At 37.5% G+C, this 19,150-nt stretch overlaps 1 protein-coding gene across 3 annotated transcripts; it reads right to left on the bottom strand.

Moving 5' to 3' along the window:
* Window positions 1-247: 247 nt before the first annotated feature.
* On the bottom strand, window positions 248-17,775 carry LOC143864333 (uncharacterized). Of its 3 annotated transcripts, none has more exons than XM_077375290.1 (9): window positions 17,687-17,775; window positions 16,291-16,358; window positions 14,286-14,448; window positions 13,592-14,160; window positions 12,588-12,761; window positions 12,338-12,454; window positions 1,954-2,133; window positions 1,781-1,827; window positions 248-1,117 (listed from the first exon to the last, which is right to left on the bottom strand). In XM_077375290.1, exons 2-9 carry the CDS (start codon window positions 16,336-16,338, stop codon window positions 664-666), a joined length of 1,752 nt encoding a protein of 583 aa, XP_077231405.1. In that variant the 5' UTR covers window positions 16,339-16,358; window positions 17,687-17,775; the 3' UTR covers window positions 248-663. The 3 variants fall into 3 exon arrangements, with proteins under 3 accessions (XP_077231405.1, XP_077231472.1, XP_077231511.1); XM_077375357.1 differs by having other exon boundaries at window positions 13,592-14,145; XM_077375396.1 differs by having other exon boundaries at window positions 13,592-14,142.
* Between the last annotated feature and the right edge of the window lie 1,375 nt (window positions 17,776-19,150).

Here is a 19,150-nt window from a genome sequence, read left to right as displayed (position 1 = left end):
AAATCAAAGGGTTTGGATTATCCAGAGGATTTTTCAACCACAGCTTATCTACAGTGAGGACCAAGAAATGAAAGGTTTAGATCATCCAAATAAGTGGCCCACCGGAGCAAGTATTTCCATAGATACACACCCACAAATAATACAAAACCTCCATTAGCATTCGGCTTAGCAGTTTTACCCATTACATGCATGATGGATTGAATAACAGAAGCATGTAAGCAACTAAACAAGTACTCTATAACAGAGATTATCAATAACAAGTTTCTCTTTATAATGAGTAAAGAAGATATTTACATAGTTGTCAATACACACCATCTATAGTAAGCTGAACTTGAGAAAGCTATATAACCTCAAAGAGACTTAGAACATTGGGAAAAAAAGATTCTTGGTAACCAATTCTCCATCAACTAACAGAATAGTAGCAAGATACCTAACCTTATAAAATGGCATATGGACACTAAAACACAAAATCAAATCCTCCAATGAGATACTAAGCAGGTACCAGAAGATACATATAGAGTGATGCAGTATATGCAGCTGCATCTTTTTAGGAATTTGGAGCCCAGAATTATCCTGAGAGAAATCTTAGAAACAATCTTGTTTGAAATATTATCTTTCCTAATTTTAATAGTTCCTTTAGCTGCTAGGACACTAGTATTTTGGTTAATTTATTTGCATCATAGAGCCAGAAGCTGGAATGCCTACTCTGTCCGAAGGCTCTGACCATCTCTGGTGTTCAGCCGTTTTTAACTCAGCTTCAACCCAATCCCAATCGTCCTCTGAAAATGTCTTATGATCATCACCAATGGCTTTCTCCTTCTGATCGAGCTCTACAGCATCAAATCGCCCAGAGTTTAAGAGCTCTTGGCCTGTTGATTTCAAGTTCTCGGATGACTTGGTTGATGATATGCTCTTAAGAGATGTGTTGGTTTCCAAGCTCTCATATGACTTGGTCCGCTCAAGACTGTGATCTGTTGGTATGCTCTTAAGGGACATGTTTGATGAGGCTAAGATGGAACTCATTTGGCTTGATGATGGTGATTTGTTGATTGGTACACGCCCATCAATTTTCTCTTTCAAAGATTTAACATCCTCGCAGATAACAGCTATTTCTCCTCTGCAAAATAAATGAAGGAAAATGATTCAGTTTCTCATTTGCTGAGGAATTTGACTTAATTTGAAATTCAGGATAGGTTAATGTTTTTTTTAAGCAATGGGACATTCTTAATTTCTTCATTTTATAATCCATCACTAGAAAACATAGTAAAAACAAATTAGAGGCTCACGAGTACTCAGAAGTACATGTGAGTGGCATAGAGTTATAGTTTTAATCATTTCCATATGACTACAGAAATTCTTGTTGACTTTCTTCTGTACCTCTAAGTCAGTCCTGGATTCGAGCATTCGTGTTCATGCATAAAATCAAGGTTTATTTGTTCAGTGTAAACTTTAAGTTACAAGAGAAAGAATCCTTTGAAATGTTCCTCCAAAAAAAAAAGCCTCGAATGCATGGGGAGTGGGGACCCATTTACAAAGAACAAAGCCTTGACCGTTGAGCTAGAGGCTCAATCCCGAATGCTAATGTTTATAAATGGCCAAAAATCAATGTCTTTTTATCAGATTACTGCAATGCATTTCATGATTAGGAAATCAATGATTGACCAACCAATTGACCTAAATGCGCACAAGAGTTTTCTCTAGATCAATTTTAGCTTATACTTGGACTTTCCAAATCAATAAGTATAACATATGCAAAATAAATAGGAAAATGAAGACTTACTGCAATATATCAACAATGAGACCACGGTCCATCAAAAACTCCCGTAACTGAAGCACACAAGAAGAAGATTAGATAGCACCGAGACTGATTTTATTCTAGGCTCAAGGGACATGGTGAATTTACCAGGAATTCTATTACACAGCATACTTTCAACCTGTCAACTATAAGATTACCTTGGCATTTTCCTCGGCTTCTAGCTGGAGTTTCTTTGACTCTTCAACCACATTTTTCATGATGAATTCTTGATCAGTTAGAGCCTCACGTGCAGATTTTTCCTTTTCTAGCTTCTCCTGCTCAGCTGCTTCCTCTTCTGCTTTTGCAACTGCTAGTCGGGATTTAAGATCTCGACTCATCTGGCAAGAAACAAATGCCATAGTTTAAAGAGATACAGTTGGTATACACAACTTTTGGCATGTGATGAGAATCAATGTCACAAATATCGTTCTGGGAAATTTCTTGAGGGAAAATCTCACGATACATTAATTTTTATTTTATTTTTTGGGTTTATATCCGGAAAAAACATTAAAAATATATTTATTTAAAATATCGTGATATTATCATGATATCATCACGGTAAATGAAAACATCGCTATATTTCTAAATAATCGGGATTGTTTCGCTATTTTGTCGTTTTATTAACGCGATAAAATCGCTATATTTTGAAAATATTGGAGACACTTGTGAGCTTTACTTAGCAAGCCTATCGGACAGAGATTTCAATTAAGTCAAACATTACAACCTTTATTTAGTCGTTGACAGAGTTAATACCACCTGTAAAATGGTAACTACAAACAGAAAATGAACACCACATCTGTGTTCGATAAATCAATGAAACAGAAAGCTCTTCTAACATGATGCTTCAATAAATGAACTGCGTGGAGTAACTTCAGTAAAAACAGATGTCAAATTTAGCTCTAAATAATCATTTCTACCAAATGTCCAAGGAACCTAGTGCTAGTACTCCATTGTCACTCGTTATTGTAATTTATATATTATGAATCACTATTTATTATTCAGAACAGTCTGTTTGCAGATTCTTTATGGCGTCGCCTTTGATTGAGCTGGAACCCTGACTCCTTTAATGCAAAATTTTCTCTCTTGTTGGCTGCTTAACAAAACTTCAGATACTGACAATGCATAGGAGTTTGCCACTCAAACAAAAAAAAATGCATAGGAGTTAATACCACAAGTATCTCATTAATTACTTAATTTGTTTGTTAGTAAAACTAGAATCCACTGTTGGGGCTTGCACTGTCTCTGACAACCAAGTGGCGACTTAGTGGAAGCAAAGTTTTTTTTTTTTTTTTGAAAAGGTAATCAATAAATATATAAAAAGAAAAGGGAAGACCAAGGTCACCCAGAGGAGAACAACAAGGGAAAACTAAAAACACAAAAATACAAGAGCCTCAAGGGGGCAGATAATAAAAAAACTCCAAACCCGCTCTGACAACACCATCTCTAGCTAATGAATCCGTCTTGCCATTAGCCGATCTACGAACATGAGCAAAAGCAATGGATGAGCAATGTCATGGATCTCATCAAAGAAAGACTAGAATCTCCAAGGCGACACCCCTGAAGCCATCTAACCACATTCAAATAATCACCTCCCACAATAGTAGTATCCAATATACCTCACTAGCCATTTTTTTAATACCTTGAAAAACCGCTCTAACCTCAGCTCCACTGGAATCACATACCCCCAGTGGACCAGAGAATGCCCATAGAGTCTCCCCACCGGAATCACGGAACAGCCCACTAATACCTGCCGGGCCGGGATTTCCAAAACTCGAGCCATCAAAGTTAGTTAAACTTTAACCAACCCGGAGGCGGAGGGCTCCATTTTTGCACCACCTTGGGTCTGATTTCCCCTTCCAAACACAAAACTCGCCAACCTTCCCATAAGTCGAAGGCAGAAACAAACTGGAACAGGGACAAACACCTAGCCCAAGCTATAACAGAGGCAATAATATTAATATAAACTCTATGGGCTGGTTTGTGTACCCACTCAAATACCCTAGCATTCCTCTCCTTCCAAATCGCCCAGAAGGATGTAAAGAGGCAAATATTCCACAAGATCTTAACTTTCTTCTTCCAAGGCACTAACTCCCAGCACGACAAAACCTTCAAGATAGAAGAAGGGAACACCCAAGAGATACCAAATCTCTTTAGAATAAAACCCCAAACCTTCCTAGCAAATTTCCAATGCAAGAAAAGATGATTAGTCGACTCACCATCTTCCAAGCAAAGAGGCAGTGATCCTCCAAAAACATACCCTTTTTTTGAAGAAAGTTAATGGATTGAATCCTGTCTCTACAAGCCGCCCACCCAAAAAGCACACCCGAGGGGGACAGTAAGATTTCCACACCTTCGCAAGAATAGAAGGGACAAAACATGGGGAAAGATGTGAATAAAAAGGCTTCATAGAGAAAAACCCAGATGAGTCCCAAATCCAAACTCTCTTATCCGACCCGGACAATTTGATATAGCATGATTCGATCACCTCAAAAAAGCGAGCTAAAGCTTCCAATTCTCTTTTGAAGAAATTCCTCATGAATGCCGGCATCCACACCACTCCCATGCTCACGAATAAAACAATCTTTGACCATCGCATCCTTGGAAGATGCGACAAGCTCCGGAAACAATTGGCAAAGGGGCTCGGTGGAGTACAAAGCATCATTCCAAAAACTGATTCGATCCCCCGAATAAACCTTGATCCGGATTGCCGAACTAAACATGTGCTTAATTTTCAATATGTCACGCCACACAGTAACCCCCTTCAAATTATACATATCATTCGACTCCCACTGCCCTAACTTAGCACCATACTTACTGCTCACAACTCTCACCCAGAATTGATCTTGCCCGAATCTCCACAACCACTTCCCAAGTAAAGCATGATTAAATTCTCGAATCCTCCTGATCCCAAGACCTCCGAACTTAAAAGGTGTACACACCTCCCCCGCTTCACAAGAGAAATACCCTTGGACTCACCTGAACCCTCCCCATAAGAATCTTCGCTGAATCTGCTCAATCCTCAACACAACACTAACAGGACATTTAAAAAGAGATAAGAAATATGTGGGAATATTAGCCAGTGCCGCCTCTACGAACACCAACCTCCCACCTCTAGAAATAAGATTTCTTTTCCACGTATCAAGTCTCTTCTCAATTCTTTCAACAATCGGATCCCAGAGATGCTCACACCCAAAGGTAACCCCAAATATATAGATGGAAGAGAATCCAACTTACACCCCAACATCTTGGCAAATCTAGAGGCCCTATCCGATGGCAAGTTAAGCGCAAACATGCAAGATTTATGAAAATTAACTTTGGAGATCAATTCATAACACCTGATAGTCGCCTTCAAATTTAATATAAAAACCTCCTCAGGGCAGCAGAATAACAAAGTATTATCTGCAAACTGCAAATGAGAAACTTCCACATTATCTCGCCCCACATCTTTTAACCATTGCACCCTCGATTTTTTGCTTCCATGAAATCTCCTCCTGCAATAGAATCCCCATATGCTCCTTTTCGCACGACCCATTTCCTCCCTATCAGCCTCAGAAGCCATACCATTGTCATCACTCACCTCAATCTTCCCGATGAAATTTTCTAACCATCTCCTCCTAATCAATTCAGCCTCTTTACAACCAGCAGCCCATGCCTTCAATTTTTGAACAGACCATAACTCAGTAGGTCTTTGGATGCTCCGGTGAGAAGAGGCAACTCATGCCAAATTGATGGAGTAAACAGAGGTAGGGGCAGACCGAAAACAACTTGGGCCCATAACTCAGTGAAGATGATCTTGCATCATGCTAACATCAATGGTGGGCCCTACAGAACTCCATTAATCATGGGTGTCGATTTAAGGTTTACAAGGGGGGTAGAATTAGATTTTGGCTAGATGCCTGGTGTTCTGAAGAATCCTTACAAGTCATTTTTCCTGAGTTATTTTTGGTGGCCGCTGTTAAAGAGGTATTTGTGATGGATTGTTTTGAAAGACTGGAGAACAAGATCATTTGGTGCCCTCAATTCAGAAGGAATTTTTTTGACAGAGAATTATCTTCCCTTTCAAATTTGTTTACTATGATTGAAGGACCCTATATCAAAAGAGTAGGATCGGATAAGAGAATTTGGATTCATTGTAAGTCTGGAGTGTTTTCTATAAAATCATGCTATTCAAGTTGGGTGGCCGGAGATCCTGATGAATTAGTAGCAAAGGTGTGGTCTTTTTCTTGCCCTCCAAGGGTGGCTTTTTTCGGTTGGGCTGTTAGCTGGGGGAGAATTCAAACAATGGATTTATTAAGAAAGAAAGGAATGATACTGGTGAATCATTGCCCCCTATGTCTTCAGGATGGGGAGTCAATTGATCATTTTTTCCTTCATTGTAAGTACGCAAGGGTGATTTGGGGACTGTTGGATTCGGTATTCTTTGGGTTATCCCAAATACTATTTTGCAGATTCTTCAATGTTGGGATTATGTGCCTTGGAAGAAAAAGGGGCAAGCTTTATGGAGGATTTGCCTTTTGGCTATGTGGTGGTCGATATGGAAAGAAAGAAATGATAGAGTTTTTGAAGGTAAGGCCAAGTCAGCTTACGGGACCTTTCAAAGGATTGTAGCAATTTCGATTCAATGGGCTAAAAGCTCTCCTCTGTTTTTTGGTATCTCTGCTTATGCTCTGTGGGAGGGGTGGCTTCTTGTTTGCTCTGAAGGTTCTTCCAAGCCAAAGATTGTCCAACAATGGTCTAATCCACCGCCCTGTTTCTTAAAACTTAATTTTGATGGAGCATGTTTTGGGAATCCTGGTTTGGGGGGAAGATGTGGTCTTCTTAGAGATGAAAAAGGTTTGGTAATTTGGGCTTATTAAGGTCCGTGTTGTTTATGTGATTCTAACGAGGCGGAAGTTAAAGCGGCTTTTTCAGGCATTTTGCATATGGAAGCAGGAATGTTGGACAAAGTAATTATCGAAGGAGATTCATCCAATGTAGTGAAATGGATTTCGGGATCTGCTCCACCTCCATGGAGATTCCTCTCCATGATCGAAGAGATCTTAGATAGACTTTCGGGTTCTCTAGCCTCTTTTACTCATGTAAGAAGATCAGCAAATGGTGAAGCAGATTGTTTGGCCAAATCGGGAGCCATTAGATCTAGTGAGGAGTGGTTTGATTTTATGCCTCCCTAGTTTTTTCCTGGGTTGTTGTTCTTCTTGTATTTTTTCTCTTTCTCCTTGTATTCTTTTCTTAGTGGATCTTCTCGATTCCTTTTAATATATTATCATTTCAAAAAAGAAAAAGAAAACAACAGGCTAAGTTACTATGGTTAATGGTGATTTTGGGCTCTACAGAACTCCATTAATCACGGAAAACAACATGTTAAGTTACTATGGTTAATGGTGATTTTTAGTAATTTTTATTAAATTTTTTAGTAAAGTTTAAGAAGGTTTTATTGGGACATGCAAAAGGAAAAAGGTGTTCTCAACTCAACTCAACAAAGCCTTTGTCCCAAACTAGTTGGGGTCTGCTAAATGAATCATTTAGAAAAATTTCAGGACGAATGTGAAAGGAATTTATCCCGCTCTAATCCTGACTCTAGTTGGGTTCTTCTACGTGGATCATTTTCTTCCATTCTATCCATAGTTGTAAATACCGTTTCGTTCAAATTCCGGAATGAAATTGACAAAATTTCGTTTCGGACGAAATTTCGTTCCATTTCGTCCATTCCGGACGAAATTTTCCGAAATCCGGAATTTCGTCCGGAATGGACGAAATTCTCCATTCCGGCCGAAATCGTCCATAACGGCTAGTTTGACTTGCAGAATTTACGACAATGCCCCTGCAACGGCTCTTTTTAGTTTTTGACCATTTTAACCTCAAAATGTGACCGTTTATAGCTGTTGGAAAGGGTATTTTAGTCATTTTTAAATGCACAATCAATAAAAAACTCTATAAATAGCATTTTCCCTACCTTCTTTTCCTCCACCTTCACATAAGTGATTCTCCTTCTCTTCTCTACTTTCACTTACACTATCTATTCTACTAAATTTCCTACAAGTCTACCCTCTTCTTCAACTCAATCCAAGTCTATTTTGGAGCAAAGGGAAGGCATACATTCAACTTACCACTACAAGAAGTCAAGAACTATTTCCAAAGGCTTATTTCAAGTGAGTGAAGGCTAATTTTTTCTTCTTCTCTTCAACTCAAGTTCAACCCCAAGGTTCTCTTTATTTCTTTCCATTTCCTTTCTTTTATTTCTTACTTCATTTGTCCCCTTCTACTTCATTTTTTTGTAATTTGTTTCAATTTTCTTTCTTCTAATTCATTTTTCCCCTTCTTCTACTTCATTTCAGAATGAGTGGGTCGGGTTCGGGACCTTTTGCAGGAGCATCCTCTATTGGTTCGGCACCCGCTAGATCGGATGACCCGGCATGGTCTTACGGTACATTGGTTCCGGGTCAAAGAAATAAAATAACTTGCATATTCTGTGGCAAAGTCATATCGGGTGGAGGTATAACCCGCTTGAAAGAACATTTAGCGGCTGTTCCTGGTGAAGTAGCATCATGCAAAAAAGTGACTGAAGATGTAAAATATCGAATGAAGCACCTTTTAGATGCAAAGAGAAAAGAAAGGGCTAGGATGAGCATATCCAGAGCAGAGGTTGGAGGTTTTTATGGCACACCAGACGAAGAAGAAGAGCAGGATGAAGAATTCTCAGTCAGACCTGCAGTGCGACTGGGTGTGAAAGGAATTGGAGCACCTTCGAACACATTCACTCTGCAAAGAGAAATAGGTTGGAGCACCAGAGATTAGATGACTTGGTGTTTGTCCATTACAATCTTAAGTTTCGAGAAAGGTATACAACGTAATATAATGTTTTCAACTCTCACCTCATCACTTTAAGCTTTTAAGTTTAACCTTTGACATTGATTAAACTTAATGTTTTCCTTTTCAGGGACTTGTTGAGGAAATCATCTACCACTAGTGACCCTTTGAGCATAGACCATCTGGATGTCATGATGGATTGGGTTGCAGAAGAAGATGTCATATTCACGCCGGAAGACATTGGGTGGGAAAATCTTGAAGCACCTACTGTTGTGGTTGGGGCCGGGGACGACAACGACGACTTTCTCATGCCTCTTGAAGAAGATGTCCATACTGGTGGTCCAGGTGGTGATGACGGCGGCGGCGACGACGACGACGACGAAGAAGACATTGAGTATGATCATCCGGGTTATGATGACTGAGAGTTGTTACTACTAGCTATTGTCTATGTTTCATTTTCATGTATCTTTTTTTTTTAATGTTTTTCTATGTATCAGACTATCAGTTGCACTTGTGCAAGACTTTATGTGTTTAAGTAATGAATATGCCTTTTGGGACACATATTTTGGACTATTTATTAGTTTTTCATCTTTTTCTATTGATTTTTTATTTTTTTGGATTTTTCTCATATTTTTTAATATATTTTTTGTGTGAACGAAAAGTTTCGACCGAAATGCACCGAAATGACCGAAATCCCACCGAAATTCCGTTTCGGTGGCCAAAACGAAATGGCGACCGAAACAGAATTGACAACTATGATTCTATCCCATCCAAGGTCATATTCTATGTTTTGTTCCTAGCTATCAAGTCTTTCCTCATTGTTTCTACCCAAGTTGTTTTCAGTCTGCCCCTACCTCTGTTTACTCCATCAATTTGGCATGAGTTGCCTTTTCTCACCGGAGCATCCAAAGGCCTACTTTGGATATGTCCAAACATCTTAAGCGGTGCTCTCTCATCTTCTCCTCAATTGGTGCCACCCCCACCTTTTTATGAATGTCTTCATTTTTAATTCTATCTAATCTTGTGTAGCCGCACATCCATCTAAGCATTCGCATCTCCGCTACACTCATCTTATGCACATGCTGTTTCTTGGTGGCCCAACATTCTGAGCCGTACAGCATGGCTGGCCTCACAGTTGTCTTATAAAACTTTCCCTTCAACTTGGTAGGGATTTTACGGTCGCACAGAACTCCTAAGGCAAGCTTCCACTTCAACCAACCTGCTCTTATTCTATGGTTAACATCCTCTTTAATCTCTCCTTATGTAGAATTGAACCAAGATAGCGAAAGGAAAAAGGTGTTATAGGGCAGAAATTGAAATCTTTCTAATTTGAAATGCTTTCAAATTGAGAAAGTGGTATTTTTGGGCTTAGAAGGAAGTCCTTAATTGAATTCAGAAAGTAAGAAATTTAGTCTTAGAAGCAGTGTTTAAAACACGAATGCGGATCAAAATGTGAGCAAGAAAAAATCCTTGTCGACTCGGCAAGGACGTGGCCAAGAACTACTCGGTTGATGCGGTCACAACTCTAGAGAGTCAAAGGAGTTTTTATTGACTATGTAGGGCAAAACGCGGTACGCGGTGGTGAAAAGCGGAAAGCGGGCAAGGGAAAAGGGAGTCAACTCGGGGAGTCGGAGGAGTCCGCGATGATGTGGGGGAGTTTTAAAACTATGCTTAGAAGTTTTACGATTTTAGAGTTAGTTTATGGGTATTCTAGGGCAGCAAAATACAATATACTGTCTATTTTGTTGTAGCCTTATAAAATAAGAATTAAACTAGAGTTTTAAGGTGTTATTCGACCTATATATTTGAAGTTTTGATGTACTCTTCAGGAGGTAAATGAATAATTATGAGTTTTCCCTACAGGTTTTTTGGTTTTACTTTATATTGATAGCATCAAGATCATTTTATTTTTATCTCTCAAGCATTGTTGGCAAGGACTGATTAGATTGTGTGCGCCATTGATCAAAGTCACTATCAAGTATTCTAATTTTGGTGGATTCCTAATAGTTTCCTTGCATTGCTACTTCAATATTAACAAGTGGAGAGACCGTTCCATAGTTTGAAGTTCATTATGGCAAAACACTTTTCATCGCTAGGCATAGCCTGGAGGATCTACCAATCTAAGCATCTAGATATATGTGGACTCACATTAAGCCAATTCAATGGGGGTATTTGAACTTTTAAAGTCCCATTAAATGTACAGAAACAATTATCTCGCATCATATGCAATATTCATAATTGATGCAGTTTTAGTATCTTCTTGTTTTTCCTTTTCCTTTTTCTTATGCTTTCCATTTTCTTTTTGGGCCCATTCTTGTGCCTCGTGATCTCCTTTGTTTCTTTTCTTGCCTTTCAGTGAATTATCTGTTCAAAACAGTGCTACATATCCTCCAATCAATGTTCCATGCCAAAACCTAATCACACAAATTGACTATCATTTCAAAGGGGAATGGAATAAGAGAAGAAATCAAACCGCAATATGTACCTAGCATACATTAGGTAGAAGCATTACTAAAGCACCCTCAAGATAATACAGAGACATACACAGAGCCCTCAGTGACAAACTTGCGTTCAATGAATTTTACCTTGTCAACCAACTGTTTGCAATTAAGATGTTTCAGCTCCCAGAAGCACTCGGCTCTTCAAAAGATATACAACAATGTATTTTTTTTTTTTTGAGAAAGGTGACATATACAACAATGTATTTTATACCACACCATATGGTGGAATTGATGACACCAATTACATAAAACAATTATTTCGTAAGATCCTCCAAAAAAATGGATCGTAAATATTGATGATGAATATACATGCAAACATAAGGCAAGAAAGGGAATACAAAATTGTTCCAGTAATCACAATTGCAGCTGGAGTGAAGTCATGGATTTTCATGTAAAAGTAGAAAATATATCAAATTCACAATTCCAGCTGGAGAGAAGTTATGAATTTTCATGTCCAAGTAGAATATATAACAGATACTCCCAAATCAACCTACATACATGGTTTTAAATTTCGGCCGAAACGTTTCGTTTCGGCCGAAATATTTCGGTTTCGGTGGAAACCGAAACGAAATTCACTGTGAGTCGGAAAAGTACCAAACTTCGCCGAAACGTTTCGGAAATTTCGGCCGAAACGTTTCGTTTCGGTAAAATTTCGGTGAAATTTCGGAAATTTCGGTGAAACGTTTCGGAAATTTCGGTGAAACGTTTCGGTGAAGTACAAAATTTCGGTGAAATTTCGGAAATTTCGGTGAAATTTCGGAAATTTCGGTGAAACGTTTCGGAAAAATTTCACCGAAATTTCGGTGAAATTTTTACAAGATTTCGTCCGAAATTTCGTACCGACGGTGACGACCGAAACCGAAACTGAAACCGAGATTTAAAACCTTGCCTACATATTCCCATGATTTCTGCAACAAATTGATTTTAATATAGGCTACCAGCAACATGATGTAAAAAGAACAATGATACGAGATGAATACAAAATTGTCCAGTAATCACAATTGCAGCTGGAATCAAGTTACAAATTTTCATGTCCATGTAGAAAAGATATCAAAATACTATCAACTCACCCTCCATATTACAATGGTTCCTTTAACTAAGTGGTCTTAATATAGGCTCTTGGCAGCGTGATATATAAAGAACAAACATATGAGAACTAAAGCAGTACCAAAACTCTAACAAGAGTGACAGTAGAACCAGCAGAACAAAGAAAAAAAATATAAAAGTTTAGCACCTCATCAATGATCGACAGAGATTTATCTCTTGCATCTGACAAATTGATCAGACGGGACTGAAGCTCTCGCACTTCCGTGGCTAGAATGGCTCTCTCTCCGTAGACTTCTCCCGCGTGCTGCCAAATCAGGTAACTCGGACTTTTTTTATTTGAATGGTTGAAAGATTTATTAAAAAAAGAGGACCAAGATGGTCAAATACAAGCAAGAAGAAGAATGATAAGAGCGGAACACGAGAGACAAGTACACTACCATGTCATTGGCTTCCTTTGCATGTTGCAGCATCTGTTTAAGGTCCTCCGCCTTGGTAAGGATATCTAGACCACCCTCAGAGGCTTCCTTTCTGGCTTGTTCAGTTGCTTCCTCCTGAAGCTCCACTTCTCCCACCATACCGATTACCGATTCCATAGCTAATGACAAGGTTTTCTGCACCATTGTAGAAAATGTTTTAGAAACTGCATGATTTGCAAAATTGGCATAGATCTTAAAACTAATGGAGAATCCATCCCACTGTAAATTTAAAACATATAACTAAAACATCTCAACTTAAAAAAAAATGATATATCTATCATAATAAATGTTACGTAAGGGGTTATTTTTGTTAATTTTTACTGTTAAATTACAAGGGCATACTTGTCTTTTTACGTTGTAAATTGTCCAAGGGTGACTCAATATAAGAAAGTTATGGGGCATGAATAGGGCAATTGGACACTATTCACAATTTCTCAACTTAGTATCACAGCAAGGGAGATCAGATCTGATGTGCTTACTCCTTAACGAAGCATGAAGATTGAATCTAACATCATGTGAGGGCCTTCACAGTTGACGAATTTACCTTATCTACCCCACATTGATTGAATCAAGTACCGGTATGTAGGATTTGAATTATCTCCATTTGTTGAAAAAAAATTTTGACTGCTTTGGAGAAAGCTTGGGATGTTTAAGGCCGATTGACAAAAAAAAATCCAGAAAGTACGGATCTGCTGTATATCTATTGGCATGTAATGTTTGACGGTCTGAGTATATGATTATTTGGCTCTATTCAAGTCATTTTTTTATGAGAAAAATTTGTGGGACTGGGTTTGTTGCCATCTATTGGAATTTAAAGTTGTGTAAAGGTTTTCAAGGAAAGAAAACTGAATTACAAAATCACCTGGTAACATACCAGTTAAATTTTACTGTGCTCCAAGAAATTATTATTTGATAAATACTATAAATGTTGAGCAAGGATTTCCACAAGTCAAACATCACAGTACCTTGTTATTTTTAGCATCTTCAATGAACTCTTCAAGAAAATCAATGCTAACAATTTGTCCAGATCTGGTAGCAATGTTTGTAGGGAAAGGCTCGTCATCAACATCGACCATTTCAGAGTAAAAAATCATCATTTCATTACCATTCTCCAGTGAACTTCTTGATCTAGGTTCCTCACATTCATTTAGAGAAGTGCCAACACCTATTTCCACCACAACTCCAGAATCAATAGATTCCACTTTTTCTTCATCCACCACAATTTCAGAATCAATAGATTGCACTTTTTCTTCACTAAAAAGTGACTGAAAATGCTGAACATTGGTGGGCAAACTTTCCTCTTTAAATGAAATGGTATCTGAACACAAGTTGCTAAAGACATCGGTTGCAGCAGCTGGATTGGAGTCGTAGACTGATAGTCCTTGTAACTCTTGGATAATGGCAAGTGGAGTATCACTAAAGCAATCACTAAAATAAGTATTTTCATGTGTCACAGAGCTCGGTAATGCATGTGAAACCTGATGTGATCCAACTATTTGGTTGACTTCTTGATTCTCTGCTGAAGAAATCATGACTGAAAAGCTTAGCACAAACAACAAAATGCACGAGTACAAATTAGGACATAAACACTACCATGATTTAGAGGTCAAGAGAAAGGCACTTAGCTTTAGCAACTCAGCTCAAGATACAAATAATTACCTTCAACTGATGGATATGTGGTTTCTTGATTATCAGAAAATGTCTGTTTTGCCTCCAGTGGAGTACACAAAGTTGGGAGAACCTCAAGAAGAATAAATTCCACCGCTGCATCCACATCCTTAGAGTGTTCAATAGCAACAGCCTTTAGTACACGAACATCAACCTATTCCAGAATAAGAAGCTAATGGCTTATTCAATTGAATTTGAGAGGATCTAGAAACAGAAATAGAAGACAGAGTTCAGATGGCTGGCAATATAATTCTTTTAATTATGATAGTACTCTCGAAAAAATTATCCATAGGATAACCTAGATCATTTTTTATTATTACGATAAAAAATAAATACTGAAATAATAATGTAGAACACATTCTGCTCTAACTATGAATTGCACATAGAGGATAGCAAGCCAAAACCAAAGCCATGGATTCTTAAGCATGCGTTGTAACATGCTGCCCAATGGAGTCCCAAAAATTTCCACACAGAATTCAAAAAGTATCCAGAAGTTCAAAAGGGTTGCATGTTTTTAATATTTTAATTCTTAAGTGCCATCTGCCACACCAGAACTGTGGTGATTTCAGACGCATTATGATTAGTAGAATCATTTGGTGAGCAACCCCCTTGAAACCTTTCAGAGATGTCGAGAGCTTCAGAACTTGGAAAAATGTGAGCCTGACATTCGGTTAGTGCGAAAATTCTTAAAAAGTTACTGTGATGGAAGCCCACTTCCTAATGTTTTTGAAGCTGGGGTTCAAGTATTGGCAATCTGGGTACATGAGGTAAAAGGATGTATAATTAAAGATTATGGAGTGCTATGATTGATTTTCCTTAACCCTGTTGTTGACGATAGGGATTGAGGTTCACTAAACGCCATTAGATGGATGAAATCAAGTGCAAATTATCCTTTTTTTAATGGTAATAAGGTATATTAATGTAAATGGACGAATCCCATGACCGAGATGGTCAATCCAAAGAAAATAAAACATGCAGAAGAAACACAAGATACAACCCTCAAGGAGGGAGAAAAAAAAAACTCTAAGGCAGCCCAATTTAATCCATATCTGGCAAGCTTATCGGCCTCTCCATTAGCCGATCCTTTCACATGGCCCAAATAATAGATCCTAGGTCAACTGTAAGAAGCCCTCCAATACCCGACGGCCCAGGATTCTCTATACTAGAGCCAACAATGTCTAGCTTCAAATAACGAGGGCACCACTCCTGAGAAATAACCATTCTATGTTCTTCTCCCCAACATATCTCCCTCCACCCATGCCACATGTCAAATGCAGAAACAAACCTGAAAGAAGGGAGGATTCGCACCCAAACAATCGTCAATGACAAATCATCAAGTGCAAATTTTCCTTAGCACCTAGCAATAGAAATTGAGGGTGCTTTAGACCAATTATCTGACCGTTCTGGTTGACATTAGTCATATTGCAAGAGATGCTAATTCAGAGGCAAACTCACTTGCACAGAGTGGGGTAATAGCCAATTCTTAGTTGTCTCTGATCAATTTCTGATTATTGCCTGAGTGTCGGTGTATTCATATTCTGATATTGCTCTCATTGTTATTTTCTTTTTTATGTATCCTTGTTTTTTTGCCCTAAATGTAATTTGATATCATCCAAGGAAAAAATGTCATTTCTGTTTTGAAGGAAGTGATAACAACATCAAGGAGAAGTAAACAACTAAACATCATATGTCATAAACAATAGAGTGAAATTCCTAGGACAAGGAGAAGTACAAACTTTCCCTATTAACCACATGCAATCAGGATTCAGCCAATGACATAGTTTAGATATTTATTTCCAAAAGGATGAATTCAAAGTCCTAAAACTATTCACTATTCGATCACAAAGTCAATAATATTATAAGATGAACACAAAGAAGATTTCAAAAATAGCTAAGCTTCAAAATAAGACCACCAAATTATAAAAAGAAATGCATAGATTCAAAAAGGAAAAATGGAATGACAGAATATAAAGTTAATGAAACTAAAACCACCTACCTGTGGAAAAACTTCCTTTAGAGAACTGAAGACCAAATTGAAACCCATCTTACTTTATTGCTACTAGTCTGCAATAAAAATAAATGGAAAAATAATCATTGATAACAATAATAATTGTCTCGGGATAACCAAAAATTCTAGAAGTATAAAAACCTTAGGTTTCTTACACAAAAAAATCTAAAATAACTATTAAAAAAAGTAAACAATGCCATTCAAAAAGAAAAAACAATAAGTGCCATTTAGATGGAATCTCACAATCAGATTATGTTGAATTCACACCGTTGGATCACCATGGTGCTAGATTAGGCAAGTGGGTTGAATGGGGTAACCTGGCTAGATTAGGTAGATAGCTTAAATTAGCAATTAGTCTAATCTTAGTAGGTAGGATTTCTAGAATTATTTCTTGCCTTGGTTATGTTTATTTCTTTCTATGTTTATCTTGTATGTGCTCTATATAAGCACACCTTGAGATCCATTATAATACATTCATAAATTAGTAATATATCATAATTCTTCAAGAAATCTTCATATAAGCAAAAAAAAAAAACATATACTTTGAAAGTTGAAAGTTGAAACACCTCCAGCTCCTAGAAGAACACTTAGGTCCCAAATAGATGTATAATAAAGTATATTTTTAGGTGATATCTTAATCACATACAAGAATAATTCTTTGCATGAAAAATATTGGAGAAGCAAATCTTTTCTGCATGTTTGCAAAATTTAAAAAAAGGACTCTAAGAAAAGAAATTGCTACTGATTAAAATAAATATAATACTTTGTGTGCAATAAAAAAAGAACCTCATAAAAGAATGTTTTATTGTGCTCCAAACAGGTTGCTATATATCAACTTATATGTATGGTATCAGCATATATCATATTGCTGATATAATTATTTTACTCTTTTTGAAATGAAATCCTGTTTCTAATATCTTAAAGGAAAAACAAAAAATACCATTTTTTTTTTTTGGCAATTTTTCAAGGATCAGATTATCAAACAAAAGGAAAAATCGATTAACAAGTCACAAAGTAAGACTCAAATTAGGATTACAAAGTTAGAACAGAGTCTCCTTCATTACAAATGTAATATCAGATCTGCACAAGAAACAAGAAAAAAAAAAAAACTAGAGAATTTAATCTAAAATTCAACTAGAAGTATTAGAATAAACACCGAATGATCAAAGAAAAGAAAATATCGCCTACAAAGTTAGCACAGAGTCTCGTTAATTACAAATAGAGTATCAGATTCAGATCTACAAAAGAACAAAAAAAATGTAGAGAAATTAAGATAAAATCTAACTAGAAGTATTCGAATAAACACCAAAATTAAAGATCATAGAAGAGACAAAAGAAAATCAAAATCTAGGGTTTCCAAATCACAGCGATCGAAAAACCCTACCTTTTTAGAAGAGGGGAAAATGTTCGGATTGTGATTTAGAGAAAGAGAGAGAGAGGGGTTTGGTTTAATATATTTAGATGTAAAGTTGTTTAATATTTAATTGATATTGGCACCCTTATCTACGTAATGTTGGGAAAGCGAGAGCGCGTTTTCGGAGAAAATAAAGGAGAAAAAGACGAATGCTTTGTTCCGAGGTTGATCTGAACCGTCCATTTGGGTGGTGCAAAAACAATAATGTCCAATAATGCAAATTTTTTTTAGTTCAACAATTACGATATGGAAATCAGGATTATTGGCGTGGATTTTGGGCCATAGATGATCGATCCCAACCATTGTCTATAAAATGAGCGGTTCAGATCAATCTAAGGTGGGGCCAGTATGCTGTATTGGGTTCGGATGAATATGAAATGAAGGAGTTGACGTAGTAAAATGTCATGAGGCTACCGACATAGTCTTGGTTTCATTCCCGAACGGATAAAGGACTTGAAAAATCAATGGTTTAGATTTCTTGGCTGAATGATCAAGGGCTCAGAGTTATCAGATCAAGGTGGTGTCAATGCCATCTAGCCCGAATTATGGTTGTTGTTTAGATCAACGGATCTGAATCACATACAAGAGGTAAATGTGAGGCCCAATTAGGGCCCGTTTGGATGCCGAGAAGAATTTGATTTAGATTTCTCACATTTGCAGCCCTTTTTGTGTTGTGATTTGGATCGGACCAAATTCTTGAATTTCCAAATTAGCGGTTGACGGTGAAAAAAATCAAATTTCCAAATAAGCTGTGGAAATAAGCAATTGGAAATCCACAAATCTGGCAGTTTCTTTCACCTTCTTCTCTCATCAACCTCTCCCCTCCAGTAGGAAGTACCCCTTTCCCTCTCTGTCTCCCTCAACATGAGCTGCCGGATCTATTCATTTTGTATTCAAAACTCAAATCCAAATCCAAATCCAAATCAAAACCGTTGATCTTTTAGAACATCAAGAGGCAGTCTAGTCTTGATCAATCAAGGGCCAAGATCATCCAATAAAGGTGTTTTCAAGGGCATCTTACCGGACTTACGGTTGTCCGGATCAACGGATTTGATCATGCAAGTTCCTTCATGCTGATCTTAGCCGTTTAATCCATGGCATCCATTCTAAGTTTTTTAAGAATAATTTAGCCATTAGCGTTTATAATATTGTGTTAATCTCATCGTCAGAAGCCATGTTAAATGACTTTTCGATTTTATTCTCCAAAATTTTTCTTTTACTATTAGTTTCATTAACAATCATTTTAGGAAGTATGAATCCCCCTTTGGATTCATTTTAAAAATCATTTCAGCACAGTATGCAAAGAATCCATGGCAATGTAGGAAGGCACAGACCCAACACATTTAAGCACTGCAAGGTTCTAAGTTCTAACAAGATCCATGTATCCATAGTTTAAAGACCTGGCTGGTAGACTCGGGACTCGCCCAGATTGAC

This window comes from Tasmannia lanceolata, unplaced genomic scaffold (genome assembly GCF_043159265.1).
Source record: "Tasmannia lanceolata isolate RefF3 unplaced genomic scaffold, GAP_Taslan_0.1 ptg000002l, whole genome shotgun sequence".
Taxonomy (NCBI): Eukaryota; Viridiplantae; Streptophyta; class Magnoliopsida; order Canellales; family Winteraceae; genus Tasmannia; species Tasmannia lanceolata.
Note: the sequence above shows the minus strand (reverse complement) of the source record. Positions and strands in the feature narration are given on the sequence as shown.